Source organism: Rhopilema esculentum, chromosome 16, assembly GCF_057945365.1.
Source record: "Rhopilema esculentum isolate cy_ngs chromosome 16, ASM5794536v1, whole genome shotgun sequence".
Lineage (NCBI taxonomy): Eukaryota > Metazoa > Cnidaria > Scyphozoa > Rhizostomeae > Rhizostomatidae > Rhopilema > Rhopilema esculentum.
The window spans coordinates 4,123,677-4,150,952 of NC_142830.1; the positions used below are offsets into that span (position 1 = coordinate 4,123,677).

Genomic DNA, 27,276 nt, shown 5'->3' on the forward strand with positions numbered 1-27,276 from the left:
CGAACCATGTTCATTAGTACAATCCTGACCTTTATGGTCCTTTATTATACTAAGATTTATTGACAAAGAAATTACGTCAAAGGAATCAAATGCAACACGTGCTAGAACCACAAAACACACGTGAATGTTTCATCATGAAAGAAAAATTACTGAAAGTGGGCTGCAAGAACATTCATTCAAAAGTGGCAAGGAGCCGTTTCCCTACTACCCAATCAACTTTCTTATTCTTTTGTTCACGTGATTATATTTTACAGTGAACTTAGCAAGAAAATGCAGCCATAGATACTATTAACTGACAAGGTTCAACCAAATTCTAGCGCGAGAAATAAATTTGGCAACTTGTGATTGGCAAAGTTCGGTCAGGGCAATCAGCTATGCACTTATAGCTTCAAATCCCCATTATGGACGAGGAAATTTACATGAGCCAGTTTAAAAAAAGTTCTTTAAAAAGCATTTCAGATGCACGTGAAACCCAGCTATGCTCTAAAAACGGGGTAGTGAGAACAGAAAAGCTTGTCGACTTGCATCACCTGTGAGAAGTCTCTTGTTTCTTGAATGATATTGATGTCAAGTATCTCTTCGGAACATATCAAAGTTTCTTTTATAAGCTAATAGACATAGATGCTTAGTAAACTGTGGACTACTGTGCTGATATCATATAAGCATCCAGTCTGTCTGGAGTATCCATGATAAAAATAATCTAAAAAGCTGTTTTAATGAATATCGTGATATCGTGTTTTCAATTTGTCACGATATCGAGGCTCCCAAGCGCCAAAATTTTGAAATTGTTGTAGTTGTCACAGGAATTCCTTGTGAAAGATCAACTTGAGATTTATCTTTGCAAGTCAACGTTGTATTAATTCTGTGTGATTGATTGCAAATGTATTTGATTTGGTTTAACGTGCTGGTGACGCGAAACATAAAGATGCCAGTAAGTCATATTCTAAGCCAAAAAAACGACAGGGCCTAATTAATGTGGCAGTTATCTGCTTGTTTCATCGTGGGATCGTTGCCTGAAACAAGGTTGGTGTCAGTACACAACAGGCTTTGTGTGTGTTAGAATGAATACAGCTTACGGTCTTTTAAATTGAATAGTTATTTGGCTTTAAAATATGTGTGATTCAGGATTTCATGTCGAGGGGAGAAAACCCTCGACCAACATTGCAAAAATGTTGCCATCACATGGAGATGAAACCAGTGATCACCAAGAAGCAGAGAATGATCATAATCATGCTTTTATCGATGATTTATGGAACAGACTTTCCCCAATCAAAAATGGCTCTCCTACATTGCAATGTGAAAGAAAAGCATCAGTGGCAAGTACTCCTCTTTTACCTAGTCAACGCCCTTCACGATTAGTGAGAAGTGTAAAAAGAAGAAGACATTCTAGGTTTCCCGAACAAAGACCAAAGCAACAAAAGAAACTTGAAGAAGATATCCCAGTAATTTCTTCATATTCTTCAGCAGCTATCAATGAAGAAAGACAGATGATGGAAGTTTCTAACATTGGTGAAAGTTTAAATGAAGCATTAACCGGAGAAATTACTATAATTCCTAATTCAATGCCAAATTCTCCTGAAAAAATTATAATGAAGTCTGGCGCTAAAACAACAGAAAATATAATTGAGGTAACTGACAGCCTTCACGTGACAACTGATATGCATTCCAAGCTTACAACATCTTTCGACAACATGATAATGTCAGGAGAATGCAACCTTGAAAATGATTCGAATCTTGGAAAACATAAGAAATGTGAAACTTTCTATGGACTACCACTAAAGGTCAAGGACATTCTCAAGTTACAAAGAGGAATAGAAAATGTTTATGGTATGTTGTTTTAAAAATCTTTAGTTGAATTTATTTCTATTCCAGTTTATTATTTCAGTTTGTTTGGTTGTTTAAATCATGTTAGAGATAATTAGCTGTCATGCATTACTGGTACTGAGTTTCTTTGCTGATTGTTGAAGCACTGTATAACATTGGATCTATAAAGTAATGATTCTCAGTAGTAATGTGTTTCAGGCTTAATGCAATCAATCAATCAGCAACTGCTCAACAGCTTATCTAGCACCTTATGACAGATACTGCATCAAGCACCTTATGACAGGACAGTAAACAGTAAATTTCATTATGATTTCAAAAAACATTTTGGTACATACTATATGAAAGAGCTCTTCATATTCTCTACCAATTGCCTGTAATACTTATTTCATAGTAATATCTTATTTCGTTTTCTTGAAGAATGGCAAAATGATTGTCTTAGTCTTCCTGCATTAAATATGAGAAAGAATCTGATTTATTCATTGCCAACAAGTGGAGGGAAAACTCTTGTAGCAGAAATCTTGATATTGAAAGAACTTCTTGTTAGAGAGAAAAATGCCATTTTGGTGTTACCATATGTTTCTATTGTACAGGAAAAGGTAAGAACATATTTATCTATTGTTTTATTGTCTTATGATATGCAACATGCTTGTGTTATTTTAGGCTAAAGTTTAATCAAATGTAGTATATGTTGAAAATATATAATCAATACTAATGCAAAGTGACAAATACTTTAGTGCCAAGAGGGTGCAAAATTAATTTCATTGAAAGAACAATGTGTTTTTGTATGGGAAACAAATTTTATTGATTTTTACAAAGATTCAAATAGCCACAAATATCCATCATTTGTTGTACACTTCTAGCTAGGGTAGGCAAAAAGTGATACCTGAAATGTTTTTATCAGATGTGGAAATTTATTTTTCAGGTAGGGGAGGGCCAAACCTCGCAGAACAAGCTAATTTGCCTTGCCGACAAAATAAGAAAATTACTGACAAAAGTGCTAAAAACTGTGTTTTAACTGACAATTTAACAAAAGCTGGGGGCACTCATATCCTCTAAACCCCCTGTAGTTTCTGTCTCGGGTTTAAACATCAAAAACCTATTTTTGCTTTTAATGGAAAAAGAGATTAATTAATTATCTATTAATTATCTTCGAAATCCTGTTGTCTGTAAACTTTCTCTTCAACCCTATCCAGTGTTGGGGCTGCGATGGCCCTCCTGGTGTGGGCAGTCTTCTCTCATTCTTCAGGTCCTCTGCAGTTTGTGATGGAGCTGCGATGGCTCCCCTGTGTATCTGGTAAAAGAGAGGGGCAGTGCGGGTGAATGACTCGGCCTTGGGTGTTGGCTTGAAAGCACGACCAAATAGCTCAGCGATAGAGCACTTGACGTACAAAGTCAGGGTTCGTGAGTTCGAGCCTCGCTCGGGTCGGTTATTTTCCCGCACTCTCTATTAAGGAAAAAGAGATGTGAGCTATGGATAATCTTTTTCATGGATGCATCCAAAAATCTTTTCTATTTTCAAGGTTAGGGGCCTTTCCCCATTTGCTGTAGAGCTTGGTTTCCATGTTGAGGAATATGCTGCAAGCAAGGGTTCATTCCCACCTAAGAAGAGAAGGAAGAGGCAGTCAGTATATATAGCAACAATTGAAAAGGTATCTAAATGTATCTTATACATGCTTTATCAACAAGATAAGATAACAAATGACTGTTGTCAACCTTCAAGAATGAATAACTTTATATGTAAAACAGGTATCTCTTTGAATGCTGATTCTGTTCCAAAAATAGCTGATAGAATCTTTGCTTTTTACTCTGGCAGGCTGATGGGATTGTCAACAGCTTGATTGAGGATGACAGACTGGATGAGCTTGGAATGGTGGTAGTCGATGAGGTATGCCATGCCAGCTAGTAGTAAATTGAGACAATCAATCTATACTTGCTAAATTATGTTCACAATGTAGCATGAATGCAAAAAATTTTTATGCGAAAGTACAGGCTATTATTTATTATGCCGTTCAAGAAAGAACCTTTGATGTTAACAATATTCCGTAGCAGCTAGATTCTGTTATACCCAGATAGATAACTATTGTTGCTTTTGCAGCTACACATGATTGGTGAAGGTGGAAGTCGTGGTGCCAGATTAGAAACGTGTCTTACAAAACTAATTTACTCAAAAGGTTAGACATTTGTAACTGAAAATTTCTTTGTTCATAAGGTAACATTACTTCTACATTTCGATCTATTAAGTTATTGCAATATAAAGTATGACATTATATTGATGGTGGTACAGTATGATTGAAATGGCCATTCTGGATATAACTGAGTTAAAGAGGAAAATCTCTCTTACATTTAAAAAGGTTTACCGATATACAATCCACAGTTAGAGAGAAAGAAACGTCTGTAGCACAACATCAGGTGTTAAGGTCGCCCCGCCGAAATATTACCTACAGTAGGCTTATTTTGATGGAAAGGGTTGTTCAAACGCGCAATTCAATGACCTTTACAGGGTTTTTAAGCAACAACTTTAAATTTCGGTTTATCTGACATTATTTGTTGTATTTGTCCGATGTAATTATTGGTGGAAGGTGGGTCAATGTTTATTATTGAAAAATTCTGGTTTGTGTGATATTCGAGAATGGTATAACGGGGTCCAACTGAAATTTGGAAATATTCACTAAAAATAGATACTATTCTCCTGAATTTTTCTTGATTTTGAAGTTCCACTTACTTTTTACATATAAAGCTGACGCACAAATTATTGGAATGAGTGCTACTCTTGGCAATCTCTGTGATCTGGAGAAGTTCCTTGATGCTGAGATCTACTGCAATGATTTCAGGCCGGTATGTCTTCAAAAATGTTTCGTTCAAAAATGTGCCTGTTGCAAGGGGCGTAGCAAGTGGGTAGTGTAGGGGTGTGTGACATTCACCCCCCCCCCCAATTCTTCATGAGTTTGTCGGTAAATTTTTAGTTGGTGCAAAAATTCCCTGGTTTGTCGGTAAAATCATCTATCGGTATGTGAAGTAGCATCTAAATTTCTCCTTATCAATATCTTCGTTGGTAAATTTTACTACTTATCTCTCCAGCCCCTAGTCTGGACGGTCAAGCTACGCCACTGCCTGTTGAATCTGGTTTAGGTTGTAGACTACAGATCTAAAGGTCTGTTGTTTATTTCACTCTTACGACATATTTTAACTTTAAATGAAGAGGGTCACCAGCTTTTTGTAAGTACAGGCATTGGAATCACAAAGTATAGACATATTGAGAGGAAGGACCGTGACACTGCTTGATAAGCACATCCTATAAACTATCTTCGGAAGTTAGGTAATAGTTAGCAAGAGACAAGAAAATTTTCAACAGTTTTTTCCATTTCAGGTGAAACTTACAGAGCATGTGAAGTTTGGAGACACAGTCTATGAAATTGATAATGCTAAGCTACAAACTAATGTCGAGGAGGCTTTCAAACCAGTGCGAAAATTGACACATCCAAAGGTTGGTCTTAGCTATATTTGACATTAAGTCGAGATGTCTTTGCTCTAGAAGTGACATTTATATATAAGCAATAAAGTGCATCAATTTTTTATGATTTGAGCTCTCTTTCAACAGGAGCTGAGTAAGAAAATTGGAAGTGTAGATCCTGACCACATTTCAACTCTTGCTTTGGAAGTAATTCCAAACCATTCATGTCTCATCTTTTGTGCCACCAAGAAAAATTGTGAAAATGTAGCAGCGATGCTTGTGAAGTGCTTACCTGAGTAGGTGGTTTTTTATTTTTCTTTATTTACAAGCAATACCCGACATTGTATTTGAATGAATTTAGCCGATAGTTTTAGTTGTGTTAACCCATGTCAATTTAAAGATCACTGCTACTGCTTGAAATATCAAATTTTACGGTTGATTCATCAAATTTGTATTCATTTTTTAGCACGCTGAAGGAAACTAAAAAAGAACAAAGACTGCAGCTCCTGAAGACAATTCGTGACAGTGTAAACAACGTGTGCGAAGTTCTCCGTAGGACAATTCCATACGGCATTTCATACCATCATAGCGGCCTTACAATGGACGAAAGAAAGTTAATCGAAGATGCCTATAGCTTAGGAACGCTGTGCCTTTTATGTTGCACATCAACACTAGCGGCTGGGGTCAACCTACCCGCCAAACGGTAGCGTCTTTTTCGGATTCATTCTAAACCTAGTGATATCCATAAAATGAACAACATGCATTCGATGCTTGTCAGATTTGCTTGTGAAGGTAGACAAGAATTTATCTGTCAACAAAACATGGTCTCTATACACCTAATATATTTCGAACCGCATCTATTCTAAGTTTTCTTTTAGAAGATAACCTGTATTTTAATTTAACAACAAAACTTATCAATATTTCCCCATGAGAAGCAAATTAGCATGGCTATCCACCATCTGTATGCCTGGATACACTTGTTCGAGACAATTCTTAAACACATGGAGTGTAGCATGCATTTATAGGATGTGTCAACACAGATCCCCTATTCAGTTTCAGCCCGTATATAGTACTTTAATAACACATACGCGTATAAATAATTAACTTAGTGGTGGAGGTGCAAATTTTCAACATCATTTGTTCAGGATAGGAGCTAAAAGTGTGAAATTCTTCGTAAACATTTTTTATTTGTACATAAGCATTGATACTCTCTCCCTTTAGGGTTATACTACGAGCTCCGTACATTGGGAATTCATTTCTTACCAAAAGCCGATATAACCAAATGATTGGCAGAGCTGGTCGTGCTGGTATTGATAGCTCTGGGGAAAGCATCCTGGTCGTGCATGCCAAGGACAAATCAAAGGTACAAGCAATGGCTTTGCGTTTCCTTATACTCCTAAGAAACAATTCTTAGTTTCTCAAACATTCATATCTTTTTAAACTGTTGGATGGATTTTTTGGGAAATAAACCTTTATTTGAATTGAGAGATATATCAATGCCCAGGAATCTCTCCGGTCACATTGTCGAAAACCTCAAGAAAGGCCTATGCAATCAGAGATATATAATTGCCACGCCTAGACCTAGCTTTTTTTATTGTCTTTTTAAGCAAAATTTTAAATCCAAAGGTATTGTTTGAAGGAAGGATTGACACCGCAGCCTCGTATTAGGGACAACAGAGGGTCAAGCTTTTCATCTTATCAAAGAGAGACAACAGTCTAGAGTCCTGTACAATGAAATGACAATGGGAGTGGAATGTTGAATAAGGATCTGGTTAATAGTTTCCTGGACCCTGTACGTTTGCTTTGCTCCTTTATAACATGTATTCTCTGTTTTTTTACCTTGAGTATCAATCTCGCTCAATTTTCTGTTCTAGATGATGGATTTATTAAAAGGCAACATTGACCGATGCTATAGCAGCTTGGATTATGAAGAATCAAAAGGGTTAAGAGCTTTTATTTTGAGTTCTATAGGACTTAAGGTATTGATATAAATGTTTCATTAATCACAGCTGAGTTCAATATTTTCAAATTGAATGCCTGTGCTCAAGAAATAACCAAAACCTTTAGCTATCGCGCACAACGTAGGAACGAGCCTGTTAGCCATTGAAATTAGATCTTTTCGTCTTTGATAGCTATAATGTTTCCATTGGAGTCTCCTTAAGTAACGAGAATCCTTCTATTTCCCTTTCTGAATGTGACAACTCTTGATTTTGCTAGCTTTGCTCCACTGTGCCAGAATTGAAATCTCTTATGGAGAAAACCCTCTTTTATGTGCAAGGATGCAAAGAAAGTGACTTTGATATAGAGCAGCGAATTAACACAGAAATTGAGAAGCTGTCTGCAGTTGGCCTGGTTCGTTTAAAGGAACAGAGTCAAAATGGTTCACTTACTAAAGTTCTTGAAGCCACCGAACTTGGAAGAGCTACATATAAAGGTAACATATTTCTTCAAACGTGCTTGTCAAATTTGATTTATTTATTATGTCGACTTGGATATTCTATTTTTTTAGGCTAACCGCGATTTTTTTATTTATGTAGCATAAAATTGGTAGCAAGAAACGTAGCCCTTCAATCTGTTTGCTTTTCTTTGGAATGCAATTCTCAGTCTCCCATCAAGAATACAATAGGTTTTCCTTCCAACATCTCTGACAAGATGTTGGACAAAAGAAAAACATTTCTTCATGAAAACTCTTTATGAAATGTTCACATCAAGTAAATTAGTATGAACCTACTTTTGAACAAAATTTGATGACACCAAAGAAACTTTCACACTTTTGTTTTCAAAAAAGTAGATCACACAGTTGGATAAATCTAAATGCGTTGTAAGCAGTTTTTGCATTGAAAATGGCTGACTTTGATTAGCTTTCGTTTTCAATTTTAAATAGGTTATTGAATTTTACATTTTCTCATGTTATTGGTTTTTTCATTTAACTTAAAATGGAATTTACTCTACATTTTGTTTATAGGCTCTTTAGATGTCGACAGTACTCAGTTCATATACCAAGAACTGCTGAAGGGGACCAAAAACCTTGTGCTTACCCATGAGCTACATTTGCTGTACCTAGTAACACCTCTGGAAAGTGTAAAAGACATTCGATTGAACTGGATGCCGTACTACCAACATGTAATTTTTCTTTCTATTTTTTCCATGAATTTTAATAATTTTTTGGATGACTATATTTAGATATAAACTTTCTTTATTTAACAATGCTGGTTAATGAAATGACTGTTTTTTGTTGATAGATGAAAGATTTATTACATCAAATCTGAATAAGTGGTACTATTTTTTAGAACACAATAATATGAATAATTCAAGTGCTGGTCACTGACCGAAATAAATCTTTTTGTGAAATAAATTGACCTTTATTGCAGTTCAGTAAATTATCACCAGATGAGATACAGGCTGCAGAACTGATAGGTGTATCCGAAAGCTTCATAACGAGAAAGGCTGCCGGACAAAGATGTGCAAAAGTAAGTACATGCAGATAATGGATAATACTAGATTTGTTCGTTTCTTGCCGCTTTGTTTATGGATGGTATCATCTGATGCCCGGTAAAAATTCTAGGATTTTGGTTTAAAGGCATTGAGTCATGGTAAATAGGCCTTCACTATAGGGGGTCATTTGGTTTCGGCGTGATCGCTGCTGTTTCATGTGATACTTGCATCCGTTGTTGACAACTTGCTATTGATAGAAATTGTTTTGTCAATCAGTACGAGGTGAGTTCAATAACCAGGTCAACCAGGTCAACCAATAGCATGACATTCATCAAAATCATGACTCAGCGGATTTTGGCACTTTGGGTATACCCAATCCATTTTATCATGACTCAATGCCTTTAACATTCTGACCAATCATTAGAACACAACCATGTTATGAATGAAATTGAGATTTAAAGTACTTAGATTCCAAATACAGTATTACAAAATTTTAGATTGCTAAATCTGCCAGCAATTTGAAGACTCTCTTGTTTATGAAAATTTGAGTTTTTCATTGCGAACTAGTCCGTATAGTTTGCCGCATTTAATCAATTAATGATTGCTTACCAGTGAAAAGATAAATAAAATTGTTAAAGATTGTATTAGGGTCTTGGTGAATATTATTTATCATCAAAGAGACTGTATCAATTTGGACTTCTAGATAGTTTATGCTTGAATAAGATATCATATCAACTAATCTGTAGCCTCTTTTATTTTGATAGATGACCTTATATCATATCATAAGAATTAAAAATGTGAATTAATATGTTAAGTAATCAATCTCAAGTTAGTTTACCTGTGTGGCTTTTAACTTTTCCGAGGTTTGCATTGCACGTAATTTCCTTTTCAACTCCGAATCTGAACAATCTTGTCAAGATCGTTTTTTAAACAGAATACTTTTAGGCCCTATCTTCGTTCTAGGACAATGTTAGTGAGTTTGTGCTCCGTCGATTTTGGCTTACGCTTATGATCTACCAACTGGTAAAAGAGGTATCGGTATGGCAGGTTGCCGCTAATTTTGGATCGACAAGAGGCTTTCTTCAAGGACTGCTGACGTCAACGGCCTCCTTCGCATCCATGCTTATCAATTTTACCAAGGTAACTAATCCTTCCAATCCATGCCATCTCTGTTATTGCACCAAAAAGCGGAACCATTCTGCATATGCTATTGCAACATCTTTTAGCATGCTCTTTTACCTGTGGGTACCTTCTAGCTGTCCCGTTCTGCCTCCATTGAGCTGACAAAATCATTTCGTTTTATTGCGCTATTCTTTTGTTTTGCTGTTGCTCAGAATGACTCAGCTAGAATTAAAGTGTGAATACCGTACTTTACTCTGTACTTGAAGCAAGACGCTTGGAGTGCATTTTAAACATGGCATGCATCTTCTAAAAGCTGTTTATGCCTAGAAAGCTGATCTTCTACTTTTGTCGATATCAGAGCTTTAAGTATTTACTAATTTGATGTGCTGTGTGACTGGTAAATTTCAGTAATGCCATTTTTATGATCGAACAGGATGCGAAATATTCAACATTCTTGTAGTCCCTATTTGAAAACTAAATCATCGTACTGATGAGGACCTAATGATGAACACATATTGATGATCTAAGCAAGTGTCGGAAAGTTGCTTTTTCCTTTTAAAAGCAGAACCTTTCATCTGAATCCCAGGAACTTCCTGAATTTTGGTCACTGCGATTGTTATTTGAAGCTATGCTTCAGAGATTGTCATATGCAGCCACTGCGGAGCTTATTCCATTGATGGAAATCCCAGGAGTTAAGCTGGTAAGAAGAACCAAATTCATTGACAGAAACCGAAATATTCTTGAAGTGACTCTCCTTCGAATTGTACAATATAATTAAAAAACGAAGCCAACAACCTTTAAAATATTTCGAAAGTAACGAGCTAATGAAAATTTCTGACCGAGCGGCGTACTTTTTCTTCGATTCTATTAGTTTATACCTTTATATAAAACATAACATAACACAACATAACATAACATAACATAACATAACATAACATAACATAACATAACATAACATAACATAACATAACATAACATAACATAACATAACATAACATAACATAACATAACATAACATGACACAACAGAACACAACATAACACAACATAACACAACATAACACAACATATCACAACATAAGCAAAACACCTAATATTTATGAAACCAGAAACAGCTATCTAATCGCTTTGAACAATGATTTCCATTCCGTCTTTGAAAGTATCACTTTAAAGCAGTCTCTCGAGGTAGAGGGTAATCAGTACTGTGGTTTCTTCATTTTTATCACGTAGGGGTTGGTTTATTATATACGCTTCCTTATAAAATGCATGTATGAACATATCAACAAATGCTATTTGCGTTATATCTAAATACATATCGTACTTAATGCAATGATATTAGTGGCCTAAAACAGATCTGTGCATAGTTTGGTGGGTAGAACAGTGTGGTTAAAAACATAAAAGTTGCATAATGACCCAATTAAGCGTGGAAATCTGAGTACTTTGAAAACAGTACAGTTCCTCGCACCAACTCTCAGCTCGTTGTCATTTCACCGTCATTTTTTAGGCTCGTGCAAAACAATTATACAAGGCTGGTTACCACACTTTGAAGTCACTAGCTTGGGCGAACGCAGAAGACCTCTGTAGAAATATCGACTATTTGCCAAAGAAACAGGCAAATCTAATAGTATCTACAGCAAAGGTGAGTCACTACGTTTTTATGGGAGTTATAAAGCATAAAAGAAGCAGATTTTGAGCTACAGTCGACTCCGCTTATAGTCAATCCACTTGAAGTCACATTGCAGGTTATAGTAACAAAATATTAAGGCTCAAATATGCTCCTTTTACTGTCTCACTCCTCTTAAAGTCACTACTTAAAGTTGTGATCTCTGTATTGTTGCTGCAATCTATGAAGGGGCCTCCTACGATTCTTTCATCTTATTGAAAGTTTCAAGCCAGAAATGAAGTGTAGTTGATTAAATTTCAATAATTATGATAATTCCGTTGCTGTTTGAAATTGTTAAAAAACAGATCATGGCATGTTAATAAATAACAGTATTGCATTGATGATGATGTTGTCGTTCAAAATAAATCACATAAGTTCAAAGATCGGTTCAGAGTTGAGTGGTCGTTTGCAGTATGTTATGGCCAGGAAGCACAAGGTCCCATACAGTAAAGCTGCACATGTAAATAATATTCAAAATGGTATCACGACGACTTTCCTTTTCGTAGATGTTACTCCAAGAAAAGGCTGAATCATTAAGAGACGAAGTTGAAGAAATGATGCAGCAATCTCAATAACGTGTGTAAAAGCATACTTTGCTATCTAGTAACAGCATACTTGGCTAACGTGTGTAACAGCATACCTCGCTGTCTAGTAACAGTATACTTCGCTGATCAACAATACAATAAATGAGTTTTGTTATCACGAGTTCTTTCTCAAAACAACTTTTTGGTTTAGAGTAAATGATAGTTATGGTTATTTAGATATTGCAACAGCTTTTTGGCTAGTGCAGCAGCTTTTTGCATAAAACCTGTGAATTTTCTGATGGCTTAACGAAGGCCTGTAGCTTTGTTTTGTTAGAATAATCTTAGAGATAATTTTTCACCGGAGGTTTTTCAAAGATAGCCATCTTTGTTGCTGTGGTAAGTTTTACATGAAAGTTCCCTGCTGTACAAGTGACGCAGTTTACGAAAGGTTTTCACGATAGTGACAAGAACAAAATCGAAATCTGATTTTGAAAACAGTGATTTTGCTTCAAACTGCTGTTGTTTTGTTTTAAATGCTTTGTGTTTTCACCTATTTATTTTTCCAAATCATTTATTGTTAACATAGCAATTTGCGGCAATGCGACGCCAATCTGCAGCCGTAATATGATATATTTCTTGGCAGTAAAACAATACGCCTTGTAACCTCTGTGTAGGCTTTGTGAATAGCATGAATTGCTGGACGTCAATTATTATGTTAGATTAATGAAAAATCGTGTTGAGAAAACTTGAAGACCTAATTGAACAAATTATATATATTAACAAGTAAATTTTATGTTTCGATAAGTGAATTCAAATTAACAGCAGTATCAAAAGAAGAACAGCTTTTTTAGTGTCTTGCTTGGTCTTCCCCTTAACGAGCTCAATTTCTCGCAATTTTTATCGGTCTACAAAGTCTTGTTCTTAGTTATTGAAAATGTCAACATCAACTGCTCGTCTCGACTAGTCTTGACTCGTTCTCTCTTAGGTGCAGGCTCAGTTGTCTGTCTTCTGCGACGATATTTACACTACAGCTGGTAGTAGGGGTCAGGAATGCAGCTCTCAGCTTACGCAACATCGCTACGGGTGATTCCGACCCGGTTGCCGGTTGAAGATTCTCCTTCATGAAGAAATCCAGTGATCTGTCTCCGGACAAATCTTCGTATTCTACCATTTCCCTTGAAGAACACCAGGGCGTTGATTGAACAGTATACAAAAATGAATACAAATGCCCACATGGTTGCTACACCTACAGCAGGGCTTTGGGTTTGATTCTTTTCATACTTATGATAAATAAGCATTGGGGTAATGACGTTGAATGGCACGTAGGTGATGATTAGGAAGACAAGCATGGCCCAGATAAGCGAGGTAGTTTTGGAATCCAGTCTTGCAGATACAGTGCCATTGAAATTTGTATTGGCAAGACTTTTGGTGACGCTGATGTTGTGAATTCGTACTTTGCGTAGAAGCAGAGAGTAAGCGATGAACACGGAGAGAATGAGGCAAATGTTGACGCCCACAAGGGCCATTTGAAAGTGAAACGAGATGAAACTTACCCCAATATATGAGCTGATAACTGTAAAAACAAAGCACACACCAATAAGAATACACATTTGTCTGTTACTTAATGGCCTGGACGATCGACGCAGTTTCTTTATTTGATACAAGCGATCAAATGAAATGCACATCAGCATAAAGTAAGAGAAGTATGCAAACAGATAGAATCCATAATGTGTCAGTTGATCCAACAAGCAGCTTTTGTGGTCTTCTCTAATCGAAATAGTGACAGCTACGGCAGGCATCACGAGCATGGCTTGCAGAAAATCAGATGTACACATTGCGATCATGAATCGAAACGTGTTTGTGCTTGTCTGCTTTGTTTTGTAAATACTGTACACCAGGAGAGAATTGAGGCCCATTGTTGTTACCGATACCAAAGAAATAATTACTACCAAATGCGTACCATGAACCAGATTGTGAGGCCAAAGTGAGCTGCACTTCTCTGTCATCTTTATGAATGGATTGTTTCTTGCACCTTCTATGAAACCAGCTTTTTTCAATAAGTTAGACTTCCGAACGACGCTTAAATAACAAAGATAGTAGAGTAACCTTTTACGCTTCGACAATGTCTTGATTCTTCTTGTATTTTCATCAAACTGCTTTTCCTGGTCTCAATTCCCACTCCTTTTATCAACGTTTGATTTCTGTTTGTGTATGCAAAGGCAATTATTGAAAGCGTGAAGTTTTGCCTTGGACTTGCTAGCAACGCAAATACACTGCTCGTTAAAGTTGTTTTTTCCACCTTGCCTGCTTATTCAAACTAGACTTACAAAGTCTATTATTCAGTTAGTTCTCCGATTGCAGCTTGCTCCGTTCCAGTAGTTGTGAGAAAATCTACTTAGGTTTGTAATGCTTCCTTAATTGCGTCCAGAAATATCAACATTCTGCTAACTATTGTATTCGCTATTCATTGCTGGCGTATTTTGGGCCCAGCTGGCAGCACTGTGTGAACATAGGACAATCGGTAATGAATAACTACGTCATTGAGCAAGATAAAAAGTGAGTCTTTTTAGCTGATAAGGAGTCACATTGGAGATACGCCCTAAAAACCTTAAAGATGTACAGGCAACTCCTTAAAAACGAAATTCGCAGGACTTCTGGCGAGAATAATTTTTAGATTTTAGTAAATTCCCTCGAATGAACGTTGAAAAGTGTGTATTCAATTTTAATGTTTACTTTCGACTCTGCCAAGGTCCTAACATTCTAATTGTGCAATTAGACTCGAATTTAATTTTAGGACGAATTTAATTGCAAGACCTAAGAAGGGACGGTCTTTAGAAATTGAAGCCGGGCGAATTTATTGCGGCCAACTTGCTAATCACAGAATTCACTAATCTTGCTTCACCACTCAAGAAGCTTAGTATCTGTCACTGCATTGCACTCCCCCCTTAACAGGACATGGGGCTTAAGAACTGAGTAATAAAGATCTTTGGATGACTCTTTTAAAACAGGGGAGCATGATTTATAAAACAATTAGGTAGTTTATTTGATGTATGATGCTGTTCATTATAAATTTGAAGTTTTACATCTTCGTTCCTTTTGTACAGGATGTTAAATAAGAAATCAATCGAAGAAAACATCAATTAAAGTTTATTGACAAGAATCCCGTCTAGAATATCTAGAAACGAAATTAACGTTCTGTAGGTTTTAATATGTATATTCTGTAGGTATTAATATGTAAATTCGTATAGTAAGTAAAATGAAAACAAAATGCATTTTCGATCTGCAAACGAAATGAGTTTGTCTTCCGTTGGATCTTGAACGAAACACCAACACTGCACCTTTTCGACTTTTCATTCCAGGCACCGTGGAGAAGGAGAGTTGGGAGGCTGGGGGCTTTAGCCCCCCACTTTTTGCCGAAAATGCAAAAAGTTAACAATAAATCACTAGTAAAGCTCCGCGGTGCCTGTCATTTTGACATGAAAGTTCCAAATATTTTGAACAATTTTAGTATTATTTCAAACCTCTGAATACAAAATCTTTTAAACCTATTACAAATTAGTTGAGACAAGGCTCATGGGCAGAGATCCACATCAATCAACTGTTATTTGGGCTTTGCTCTAACCACTCTAACAAACAAGAAACAGAGCAAAACAACAGTAATCCCTTAGAAAAATCCAGTCCTTTTGCGTGCAATATATATCAACTTGTAACACATTTAATTGATTTGCATTTTATTGCATTTTGCAGGTTGCTTATGGTGTTCTTTCGGCCACGCGTTCAAAAGTCTGATTTGCATTCCATTTATTCCGGGATTCCATATTCCGTGCCTTATGACAAACATTTGCTGAAAAAGGCTTGGCAAGACCCAGACTATTTCTTTCACTCATAAATTGAGTTATGGAATGCTTCTTCGCAAATTTGGCCATAAAATGTGTTTTTAAGACTAATAGCCGACAGAAAAGAATGCTTTCAGTAATTAGTGGTGCTTCTGGTTTAGTTTCATTTGAAACCACCCGGAGTGTGGCTCATACCACATGATTGACTGTAATTTGACCAGAAATGATCACGTATACAAGAAAAGAATCAAAAGTTCAGCTTTAACACAGAAAGATCATTGCATTTTCGAAACATTCAACTCAAAATGTTTGCATTGTCATGTCATGTAGACATTTGAAAAATATTCGTGTAGACGGGGTCTGACTTTTCCATCTAAATGTTTGATGGAAGTTTTTACTGGTTTAAAAAATCACAGCACCAAACTCATAGTAACGTTAGTTGTTATTTGATCGCATTGCTTATGTTTTGTTTCTTTGTGTTACTCTGCAGTGAGCTTATTAAATATCATTCTTTGTGAATGCCTTGTAAAGATGCTCGCACAAGCACTTAACACTACTACCTGATAACAAAACAACAACACTACAAAGATGATGTGCTTGGTGATGAACACTTTTATGGTTGTCTACATCGTATTACATGAAACAGCAACAACAGCAACAATAACAACAACTCAAATGACATCATCAATGCAATTGCTACTTCTGAAGCAATAGGTTTTTAAAGTGACTTAAGCTAAGTTGCAAAAACGTCGCTGTAATCCACCCTCCAAAACGTCCCCATTCACCTAATTTCACCAATCTGATGTTTAGGAAGAGCAACATTATGCTTCAAACGGTCATCAATGCTTCGGCATTCGACAACTGTAGTCATACACAAGGATGCCGAAAGCTAGTAACACAATTTGCATCGTGCAATAGAAAATTCAGCATCGAAATTTGTAGAAGGAACAATGCAATTTTTTAAACATAAACCTTTTAAAAGAAGACGCTTATGTTAAAGGAATAGTAAGTTCAATGTCAATGTAAACACGTGCGTTTTGCAAGGGCCTTAGGGCGATTGCTAACGCAATAATATGTCAAATGCGTGATATCCCGAGTAATGTCAAAGCGTCCCGAGTTGTGAAAAAGCGAATCTTATAGGGAAGTGCGAAATTAATTCTGATGATCTAGAAGGATGAAACGCAAGTTGTAAGTAACACCTTTGACTTATATATCACAAAAGTGCATTTATATTGCACGTAAAAATGCTTCTTGTTTTGACCAGGATATACGGTCTGACAATAAGCACCATATCTATTTATGACGTAATCAAGAACAGATGGTTGCCTTAGCTGGTATCTGTGCATGGAGATTATTCAAGAACTTAAGTCCTTTTTTAACAAAGAATTCTTTCAGGCCACGATCTAAGAATAACTGATTGAAAAAAGAACCTCTTTTTTGAAAATGTTGAAAGATTTATAAATGCTTTAAGGATGGGAATGCAAAATTAAGATGATTGCTGTTTAGCACGGAAGGTGACCACAGTACCTAGTGCTTATGAGGTTGACCTGGGGTTTACTTTCTATGACACTGCAGTTTCATGCATACTTTATGCCTAGATAGCAAGTTATGACGCAGTATAGATAAATCTTGGTTCATTTGCACTGATAAAAGCTGTTGTCTTCTCTGTTGGTTTCAAGAATGAAGATCTGTGCTGCGCTGATAACAATATCAAGCCCTCTACTAACATCGCTGGAACTGTGTTTTTTTATTAGCTAGTCTTAACTTGTAGCTTTTCCAAAATTTATTTTTAACCATTAAAAGGGGTTAAGCACACCTACTTGTCTTGGCGCGAAAACGAACAGTTATAAGTGACATCGGAGTCAATAGAAAATGCTATAGAGTTTTTTCTTATGGCAATTTGACAACATTTTTGTTTGAAAGCCCTGTTTAGTTTGTCATTTCGGATTTGAAGGAGATAACAAGAAATCTCACGTGACATACCCACTGCTTCTACTCTTGATATGTATTTCGATCGTTACGGTCTATTATACCAGATAATGAAATCCTATTCAATTACCGAAAACTTTAAAAGCAACCTAGATTAATGATACTGTGTATGATAGCTTTAGCAAAAGAAAGCGTGAGAGAGCCAAAGACAGCGAGAGAAAGCGAGAGAGAGAGAGAGACCGGGCTGCGTTAAAATACAGTTTTTTACTTGAGTTCTACATCACAACCATCTTTCATCAGTTGTTGAACAATGCATCGTTAATCTCTCTCTCTCTATTATCAACATCGTCCTGTCTGTTGTGATAAGTGAAAGCTACAAACAAACAGAAAAAAACCTGCTTGCACCGCTCAGTCGAACAAAACACGGCACACAGCGAACATTGACCCACTAACAATCCGTTGCATCAAGAATCATATCCTGATGAAAGTGATCATAAAGATGAAGACTCGTTCCAAGGTAGCATTAGATATCGACCCTTTTTTCCAGCTCTTCGAAACTCTGTTGAAGATCAGCCAACTGTTGCCGCTGTTTCTTTAGTAACTGCCTTAATTGCTCTGTCGGATCTTCATGTTCTTGTATATCTTGCTCTGAGCCATTTTTGATGACCTTGTTTTCCATGAATACACCTAAGTAGACGTGCAGTAAAGTAAAATTAAGAATGCAAAGAACAACATCGTCAACGTACATAAATGTTTCTTCTACCCGGTCAAGAAATACTAAGATAGCAAAGGGGAAGCGAGATACCATGCTAGGAAAGCCTATATTTTGTTCGTTTTTCAATGCGTACGTGGAGCAAGAGCATGACTTTTACTGTCATCTTCCGTAGGGTATATACGTTTTGTAGTATCTATATTCTGTACAATAATCCTTCTTAAATGATTCCCAGCAACGTTACAGGTAGTTGATATTATGATAAATCATTGCGTGAAAGCGATCAACTTTAAGTGGGAAGGATAATGTTATAGGGTGCATTTTTGGAAGGGCAAGCAATAATAGAAACAAAAGGGAATGTTAATTACAAACAAAGGATGTCAAAGTTTTTCAAGAACACTATTAGCTACGGCGCTGCGTCAAGTTTTCTAAAATGTAGCACAAAATGTAGGTGTCTGCATAATTGATTGCAACGTTTCCATCACCTTCCCTAAAATCTCCAATCTTATTTTTCTTCTTTTTATAGCGCATGGCAGTGTCAGCTATGAGCACCAGGAGGTACACTGCCACCACGAATCCAAATAGGATGAGAGCAATTTCTTTTGTTCCAGTTGAAAATATCACACCTCTGAAGTCAATAAGCTAGGGAAAAAAGTAAACACACGATTGACAGAATCTTATCCCAACCTCTGGCGGGAAACAAAAAAGTGGCTTTTGAATGATTGGCAAATTGATTTGAAATATCTTTATTTCAATGATAAAATTAATGAACACCATTTAAAAAATACATTTATTCCTTTAAAAAACTTCAATTAATTTTATTGCAAGTACCGCGGCCTGATACTTAAGTAGTTTTTCTTGTTTACATAAAAAAACTCTTTCCCCATATTTAGCAAGGACTGCAAAAGAAGCATTTCAAAAAAGCATGCGACCTTGAGAATTTATTGCCAAGACTCTATGAAATAACAATTAGCGTGCCGAAAAGAAGATTTCATTAGCATATAAGTTGGGACCATTTGGTTAATGCGCAACAGCTCAAATACAGTGGGAGTATATCCTTGCAGTGGCGACAAAAATGCAAAAAACTACGCACGCTAATAGCATACTTCAAGCATTGATGGTGGAATAAAACCAGATGGTGCTTTATTCAAGTAATAATGAAGCGTCATATATTTGTATAACACCGGTGCTTTATGGTAAACAAACCTGGACATCGTTTTGCACTTTCTTGAGGCTTTCAGTAACAGCACTAGGGTTGCGATTGATGCAGTCATGGAAGTCTTTTATCTTTGACTCGTCTCTTTTACGGATAAACGCATTTATAGGTATTTTGGCTGTTATGTGACCCTTTTGAACAATGTTGCTTGACTGCAGATTCACAGCAACGTGAACATCCACCAACATCACTTGAATGCTTTCGTTTACGAGCATTTGAAGGCAGTGATCGTACGAGTCGCATTCTAGGGTTCAAAGATTATAAAATAACGTCATAACTTATGAGAAAAATTAGCAGCTTTCTTATTTCTATCCTTATTAAATAACAAAGTTAATCTACGTGAGTTACTAGATCCTCCCATGAAAGAATAGATGCCGTTGAACAAAAGGTTGGCAGACAAGACAACATTTATCGGGAAAACAAGGGCAATCATCTTTTGATACAATAAGAGTAACTTTGGATGTGGAAAAATTGAATCAAAGCCACGACTGCTTAGAAATTTTTTTTCATTTTGTCTAGAAGTGAAATCGCTAAACCAAACAATAATTTGGCCAACTGGGATTGAAATTTTCAACCTAAGGAGTGATCCTAAATCATCTGGGATATCAACATTGAGGGCCAGCGTAGGCGATCAGGACCAAATTTCAAAGGACACATTATTAACATTGATTTTTACATAATTTAAGAAAACGATTGATTTTTCTGCTTACAGAATTACAGAATTACTTCTATCATTCATTTTGGCTACACGATATGATGTAGAGAAAACAAAGTTTTCGTTGGTGAGTAGTTGAACAATATCAGATTTAAATACCGTGTACAAAAGCTCCATGGTCAATGGCGTGTCTGATTTCTAGTGAGTTTTTTAAAACACCAGCCTGTAAGGAAGGAAAAAGATCTCTCTTGCATCAAGAAGGAAACTGAGATATCTTTATTACTTATATTAAAACTTAAGTCAAAGGTTGATGGGAATTAGAAGCTGAAATATTACATGCTGAAAAGTAAGTAGATATGAATAAAGTTCACAAAAACGCAATGGAAAGTAAGAAAGAAGTTAGATCATCTAAGTGAGTAGATAAAAACACAGACATGAAAATTTTGCACACACGTTGCCAAAGCAGCTTTATATAAAGTGAGCAGATTTAACATAACTCAATACAAAATTGTATGTAATGGTGATAGTATTTCCTAGAATAGTCTTGTTTCTCTAGTAAAGTTTGCCCATAGTCTCAGATTCGCTCATCCAGATTCAAAAACGAGGTTGCTATTCCATCACAACTACATAACACAAAAACAATATCAGTTCCCTTACGTAAAGATAATCGTGTAAGGAAGACAGGGATAGCCTAAACATACACTGTTACTGTGCTTTACTTGAATCATATTTGTTAAAGCAATCGCAAGAAAATGAATACAGCATCAATAGACAGTGAGCTGTTTCAGGGAAAAACCTATCTAATTTATTGTAAACATGGTGGCACTGACAATGGCATAGCTCTTAGAGCTTGTTTTGCTTCTCGACTGTATATTTTTTCCCTAAGATTGATGTTCTCAGCAAAGTTGTTATCAATAAAACCGTATGTCTTCCAAAGACAGTTGCTAAATTAAAGGTCACAAATAGACAAGATTGAAAAGAAATAATTTGTGAATTTAACTTGTTTACAAAATTCAGTGTATGGTTAACCTGTAGTTTTGATCTGCATGCAACAGAAAAACTCTGTTAGATTAAGATGTGGATAAGAATTGCAAAATTAGTTGACCACAAAAGTGCGACTCTATTTAAAGTAATTCAATTTTCATATTTAAATGACCCTTCGGTTCTTGAACAAAGAACAACAAGCAAATAATATGCTGACACTGGTGGCTATCGAGTGAGTTTTGGCGACATTTTAAGGGTTATTCAATACCAAAGGTTACACTTGCCATTGGTAAAAGATACTTGAGATCTTAAGATAAAAGATACATATGGCTATCCTAAAAAGTACACCTAGCTTCTTTGAAAGAGATTGGTGGTTTCAAAGTAGCTTGATATGACGTAATTGTTAACTAAAGAATCGAAGATACTTCATGTAAACTTAGTGAAACATCCAACATCCACCCGCAGCCACAGGCCCAATAACACTGAAAAATTGGTTTCTGTTTATGTCTATGATATGATAATAGCAGTGAAAGCATTGGTGGCCTGCGTGGAGTGGGATATTCACATAGGCCTGTTTCTATGCAATTACTCTACATTTTTTGAGATGTAGATTGGCGATTAAGCTTCTGTTTAATAGCTTAGAATGAATCTTGCTTGATATATTAATATATCAGTTGTATGTACGTGCGGCTATAAATGTTTGAAAATAGGAATTATTATTAAAAAATGTGATGTTAAGACCTTAAATATGATTATGTATTCTATGCCATTACTTACAGTTAAACTCAAGGCAAAAACAGCCCTTTTAACCCTTATTTGTATATCATCTTATCGTTCATTTACCTTTTTAAGAACCAAGGAGTAACTGTTATCGGTCAAAATTGACGTCACTTCTGCTGTTAGTACGGGAAATAAAACCAACCCAGTGACCATCCAGATAATGCCAATGAATCTCCCAACGCCTGTTCTTGGAGACTTATCTCCATACCTTTAAAATTGCATTATATCAATAACATAAATTAAGAAGTTTGAAAAAATTCCCACTAATATAGCTAAACGTACAACAAGTCACCATTTCAGAAGCAGGCTCTCTGAAAAATATGCAACTTGATCAGTGGTACAGTAAAAAATCTGATTGGTAATTGCATAATTATTATAGTCAATAATTGCTGTTCACTCATCAGAGCGGCTTCCTTTCTCACTATTTCCCAGGTAAGAGGTCAACATCACTTCATCGAAAAATAACCTAGATATGTGCTTCAAAATTTCTGAGGCTCGATATTAGTTAATTTTGAAAACTCTCTTTATACGAGCTCCTTTTATGCATGACGTCTTAATCCAAATGAAGGTTTGGGCTATGAGTGTCGGAAAAATGAAAGCTCGGCTTCTTTACCATTTCTCAAGTCTTAGGGATAACACTGAGCACTTTGTACGCGAATAAACTTATCTAAAAGGAGATAATATTAAAGATTCATTATGGAGCATCTTGCCGTGTTACAAAATCTCAAAACATTGAAATTTTCCTTACCCAACAGTTGTGACTGTCACGATAGCCCACCAGAATCCGTGCCACGCACCTCTTGGAAAGGGCGCAGGGAATTGCGAATTGGACCTTGTTTCCTTAAAAGAAAAGAAACACCTATGAATATTGTTCACAAACAGTGTGATAAATAATCTACGAACACTATAAACATGTAAATAATCTTATCAAATTTATCTACCTCGGATATCGAACTCCATTAGATCATCGAATTTACAGTGCTAAAATATTGTTATGTCACTTGAATTGAAAATATTTGCTAGATGAAGATTTCGTTATGAAGATACTTGCCGCTATCCATATGAGAATCCCAAAGAATATAGTCAGCATTAGAATCATAATGATCTGGGGTGTTATTCTCTTGAAACCTTCGTAAACAAACTTCAGTTTATCCATTCTTGTCTCTATAACGATAATGACTATCTGACTGCTATTCATAATGTTTATTTGGGAAACGTTTCCAGAATTCAAAACAGAGAACGGCAACCAGATGTCCACGCTGGAGTTGTCTGTAGATCCATCCATTCGAATCGATTCAACTTCATTTAACGCTTCCTTGTACGTTTTGAACTGATGGGCCCAGTTGACTGAAAGTGCCTTACAGCACTGTTTACCAACACCGTTAAAAAGCAATGGCAGTGCACCAGTGGGGTTGCCATTGCCGTTGCCGTCCTTATAAATGTATGGTTTGTTCTCCCACCAGCGGACATTTATGGCTGGACAATCAACCAATGCAGCAGTAAGACGAAATCTTGATAACAAGACGAATAAAATATTCCCTTTTATAAAGAGCATATTGCCAGAATTCTTCTGCATTTCACCTACAAGCCAGATATGCAGTTTAACACAAATAGGAAGCATCCTGCAACTGTCTTGTGCTGTTTTGAGTTAGATATTTGTGATAACAAACTAATAATTGCATAATGACAGCTTGTAAAATACTGTATGCTGTACAGTCAACGAATAGACAATCACTGCCAAAAGTCTTGGAACACTAACGTAGTTTTTCAAAGGCAAATTCAGACATCCCCCTCTCCCCCTAGGAATAATGTTGATTTACTATAGAAAAAAGAAAGGGGTTATGGAGTACGCTTTTTCTTGTAGATTGTTTGATATTTTTCTATACTTTCAACGTTGTTTTGGGGGGAAAGGGGGGCGGAAGTGGTAGTATTCAAGAAAACAAATGAAAAATAGAAAAGCACAGCGCAAAGTGTTAGGTGTTCCAAGTAATTTTGGCAGTGATTGGAGCTCTTCACAACCGAGGTAATTAAAAATGCAACAACCTATTAAAAAACGAGCAAACATTTACTCGTCCTTTCCAATATACTAAGATCATGAACGAAGCACGACAAATGAATGGCGTCATAAGCTGCAAGTGATTTTAAGTCTGTTTAAACCATAAAATGGCCTTAAACCAAGTTGCCAAATTGGTCGTACTGCTAAAAATAATAAGGGAATGCCCTGCAGGTGAACCATTTTAGCTAACAAACCGGACACTGTAGCGATTACACTAAGGTGATACTAGCAACAAGCAAACCTTTATTGTTCATATAAAAACTAAGAATATTCAATAATTTTACAGATCTATTGGCTCACATCTCGTTTCATCATGCACTGATCTAAGATAGTGCATGAACTCCAGGAAAATTTGTGGTTTCATCCATTTGTTCATACGTGCATGGCAAAGTAATATTTAAACAAACCTTTAGGCCACTTACCACAAATTTTTTCTCCAGATTAAGACAGTACTTCATGCAAACTATATTTTAATGGTTACGGAAATAGTTAAACGAACGATGGGAACTTTTCAAGTTGCTAAAACCATCGAGCAAGAAGCGCCGTTGTTGTTGCCTAGGTGCTACCTGTTGCCAAACCAATCATTTCATATACGAGACATGCTTAAGAAATTTTGTTTATGAATGATAATTGTTTCACTTGATATTGAAAAAGCAGGTGTTCCCCGTGCAGACTTTTCTGTAACTTGCTAAAACGTCTATGGAAACATTGTCTTTTCAAGTAAAGAACAATTGTGTCTGTTCACCTGGGGCATGATTATATTCTAGCAAAGTCCAGTAAAAGACAGACGAAAAGAACGAGAAAGAAGCTGCATGCAAAAGCAATACCATGACCATCTTAAATGCTGACAACATTAGATATTTGTTTAAACCTGTCTTTGCAAAGACCAACAGAACCTGTTTAAATTATTGTGCAGTGCTGTCTGGTTGTAGTTTGTATGATTCGTATTGACACTGAAAGTAGGCTTAGCTTATCAAGAACTAATCATTCGTACGTTGTTTGCTTTCGAGATTAATGCTATCAAGTAAGAGCTCAGCTAGTGCATGTTACAGGAGAGCTAAGAAATTATGATATACAATCATCAAGGCAAATACAAACCTTAAGTTGCCTTCCTCTTCTTTTCAAAAACAAGCAACAACTGTGTAATTATCCAAATCGATAATGAGATAGCCGTAATTATTCATTGTATGACAGAATTCCAAACAACCTGCAAGACAGCCTCTCTGAATACAACTATTCAACATTTTACTAGAAACCTGAAGATTAGATACCTGTCAGTGCTACAAGTGCGAGGACTGTTTTTCTATTCACACCGTTCGCAATTTTTTTTCGAATGCACGAAAACAATTTTTATAGATTCTGTCCATTGCCATTATGATTTCACTTGTGGCTAATTGTTCACTGTTTGTACCTAATACGACTTTTAATATTCGAAACGAATATCGAGAATAAAATAGTATAGCCAGTTACAGATGCATTGTGGTTACATTTTCCATTTTGGTTTAAACAGCATAGGTTCTGGGTGAATACAAAGTGAACGAGAAATTGAACACGATCTCAAGTCCGACATCTTTACATGAAGTAACTAATATTTCCATTTAAATGTACAGGGTGCCCGGTATACGATTCTTACAGGCTCGTTCGAGTTAACCCTGCAACCAATTTGTTATTGATATTGTTGTGAATAGCAACCATCCCTTTAAAGTGCCTGTGACATGATTTTCGTACTTTTGGGTTTATATATCTATTCTTATGTAAAAAGGCCTGTTATTTTTATTTCTGAGGTTAGTTTTTACGTTTCGTGAGAAATGAAGGAGTTATTGGCAATCTTCTACGCCAAAATTCGCCATCTTGGTTTTCAGAATGAGTAGACAGTGATGTCACGGGAGGGACCCGATCGCCTCCTCCTTCGAGATTTTGTATCGTAGTCAATGTGGGAAATCTAACAGGTCCAATATGAGCAATATTTCCAGATAAAGTAGTGGCAGCGAGGATAAGATTTTTGAAGGTAGCGCTTACATTGTTACAATAACGAGTTCCTCCCATGACGTCACAAGAGAACGGCGAATGGTGATAAAGCGACTTGGCTAGGCCGCACTATTTTGCTTAGTTTCAATATCAAAACGCTTTTATTAAAAAAAAGTTCAGATCTACTATAAGAGCAATGCAACGCTTCAATTAAGGGAATAAAAAAATCATGTCACAGGCACTTTAAAAGAAGGGTTTGCGAATTGCTTTTTGAAAAACTTTCATAATAACAAAGTCTAGAAAAGTGTTAGCCCTTCATCCGGATAATATCCTCAAGCTCTGGAAACCTTCCTCAGAAAACAAAGCTAAAATAGGCAGCGTTTGGGCGTAGCTCTTTCATTTCTTTTGTTTTTTATCGCCCTTCCTCGTGGTCATTGACCATATGACTTCCATGTTTTTCGGACTCTGCTTATCAATTTCTTTTCTCTCTTAAAGAATGTATTACTTGGACTTGAACATACTAAAAATAGACTGACAATCAAAGGCGGACTTTGGCGTGTGATTTTGCAACGGAATTCTAGCAACTGCATTTAACGAAGAATGGAAATAAATGCGAACGGACGGGGATCCACCAAAACAGGTGAAATTCAGCAGAATATGGGGAAGAGGGGTGCCATACAGAGGTGTCGAGAGCCAGCTAGTATTTCGTTGGTAATCACTACATACACTTACCATATAATATAGGAATCGACTTTTCCAGCGGCCCTTCAGGGCAAGGATCGGGCCTTGCTTTTCCCTATCGAGGTTTGTTACTGGCTTGCCTTTCCCTACCGAGGAAGCCACGTTGTTTAGCGAGTCACCTCCACAGTAAGGCCTGCACACAGGGTAATAAACTCCTGTTTCCCACAGTGGATGGCACAGACAACAAAAATTTTTCTTGGCCATGTAGGGCTGGGTAAATGTGATTGGATAAATGGGCTTCAAAGACACTTTTAAAGAGACTTGCTATTTTAGGCAGAGAAACAAAACTTGAAAGGGAGATTGACTGGGGCAAAAAAGGCTTGTGCTTGCAGGGGACGTTGGGAAATGGCTAAGGGCCTTGGTCATTCAATTTTTCGAAAT

The 27,276-nt window shown here is 36.4% G+C and overlaps 2 protein-coding genes across 5 annotated transcripts; one reads left to right on the top strand and one right to left on the bottom strand.

The window, feature by feature from the left end:
* The first annotated feature begins 53 nt into the window (after nucleotides 1-53).
* LOC135682645 (helicase POLQ-like) lies at nucleotides 54-16,289 on the top strand. 2 transcript variants are annotated; one of them, XM_065197620.2, is made up of 19 exons: nucleotides 54-1,827; nucleotides 2,242-2,420; nucleotides 3,345-3,473; nucleotides 3,638-3,709; nucleotides 3,920-3,995; nucleotides 4,562-4,659; nucleotides 5,192-5,308; nucleotides 5,423-5,571; nucleotides 5,742-5,978; nucleotides 6,497-6,638; nucleotides 7,150-7,254; nucleotides 7,493-7,709; nucleotides 8,241-8,398; nucleotides 8,647-8,745; nucleotides 9,674-9,850; nucleotides 10,419-10,532; nucleotides 11,336-11,470; nucleotides 12,001-12,070; nucleotides 13,004-16,289. In XM_065197620.2, exons 1-18 carry the CDS (start codon nucleotides 1,113-1,115, stop codon nucleotides 12,067-12,069), a joined length of 2,988 nt encoding a protein of 995 aa, XP_065053692.2. In that variant the 5' UTR covers nucleotides 54-1,112; the 3' UTR covers nucleotide 12,070; nucleotides 13,004-16,289. The 2 variants fall into 2 exon arrangements, with proteins under 2 accessions (XP_065053692.2, XP_065053691.2); XM_065197619.2 differs by lacking the exon at nucleotides 13,004-16,289 and having other exon boundaries at nucleotides 12,001-12,989.
* A 159-nt stretch (nucleotides 16,290-16,448) lies between these two features.
* LOC135682657 (uncharacterized) lies at nucleotides 16,449-27,136 on the bottom strand. 3 transcript variants are annotated; one of them, XM_065197636.2, is made up of 9 exons: nucleotides 26,887-27,136; nucleotides 25,285-25,393; nucleotides 23,182-23,711; nucleotides 22,879-22,970; nucleotides 22,194-22,338; nucleotides 20,526-20,589; nucleotides 19,702-19,955; nucleotides 18,981-19,137; nucleotides 16,449-18,470 (listed from the first exon to the last, which is right to left on the bottom strand). In XM_065197636.2, the coding sequence occupies exons 3-9, from the start codon at nucleotides 23,704-23,706 to the stop codon at nucleotides 18,307-18,309; spliced, it is 1,401 nt and encodes a 466-aa protein (XP_065053708.1). In that variant the 5' UTR covers nucleotides 23,707-23,711; nucleotides 25,285-25,393; nucleotides 26,887-27,136; the 3' UTR covers nucleotides 16,449-18,306. The 3 variants fall into 3 exon arrangements, with proteins under 3 accessions (XP_065053708.1, XP_088969415.1, XP_065053709.1); XM_089113289.1 differs by having other exon boundaries at nucleotides 25,285-27,136; XM_065197637.2 differs by lacking the exons at nucleotides 25,285-25,393; nucleotides 26,887-27,136 and adding an exon at nucleotides 24,609-25,273.
* Between the last annotated feature and the right edge of the window lie 140 nt (nucleotides 27,137-27,276).